Consider the following 611-nt stretch of genomic DNA (forward strand, 5'->3'; position numbering starts at 1 on the left):
AAAAAACATACCCCACTTACCATAGCGTGCGTCAAGTCATTCCCGGCCTGCATGCTGTACGAAGCCCAGTGAGAGCCAGCCAGTGCCACCCGACTGCCAGGCAGTGCCTTCACTGTGATCTTCATCGCCTGCGTCTCCGCCTGCTGCTCCATGGACACGTCGAGGCCCTTCCTCGTGAGGGCGTCCACCGGGAAGGTCAGGGCGTCTGCTACAAGGTCACCGTCCCTGCCCGCTGCGTAGACCGCCACCGTCGCGAGGCCTGCCAACTCCGGCGTCAGGGGAAGGGGGAAGGTCTTCAGGGACGCCTGGATGAAGGGGGGGAGGGGGAGAAGAGAATGATAAACGGCGGGGGAAGATAAGAGGGAGAAGAGTGATAAATGGGGAGATAAGGGGGGTGATAATAGTGATAAAGTGAAGAGATAAGGGTGATAAAGGAAGCAGATAAGAGTGATAAAGAGAAAAGTTAAGGGGGATAAAGGTGATAATGGGGAGAAGAAATAAAGGAGGTAAAGAGAATTTAGAAAAGGGTAAAAAAGGGGGAGATAGGGTGGGAAAAGAAGTAGATTAGGGTGGAAGAAAGTTGAAAAAGGTGAAAGTAGGTGTTAGCAATC

General features: G+C 52.7%; 1 protein-coding gene across 1 annotated transcript in view; it reads right to left on the reverse strand.

The window, feature by feature from the left end:
* The window catches only part of LOC119592333 (CD109 antigen-like), a 56,360-nt gene that overhangs the window by 25,612 nt on the left and 30,137 nt on the right, over positions 1–611 (reverse strand). The window contains exon 7 of the mRNA XM_037941160.1: positions 21–305. Coding sequence (XP_037797088.1) covers positions 21–305 — 285 coding nt within the window. The remainder of the gene's footprint in view (positions 1–20; positions 306–611) is intronic.

This window comes from Penaeus monodon, chromosome 30, assembly GCF_015228065.2.
Source record: "Penaeus monodon isolate SGIC_2016 chromosome 30, NSTDA_Pmon_1, whole genome shotgun sequence".
In the NCBI taxonomy this organism is placed as follows: domain Eukaryota; kingdom Metazoa; phylum Arthropoda; class Malacostraca; order Decapoda; family Penaeidae; genus Penaeus; species Penaeus monodon.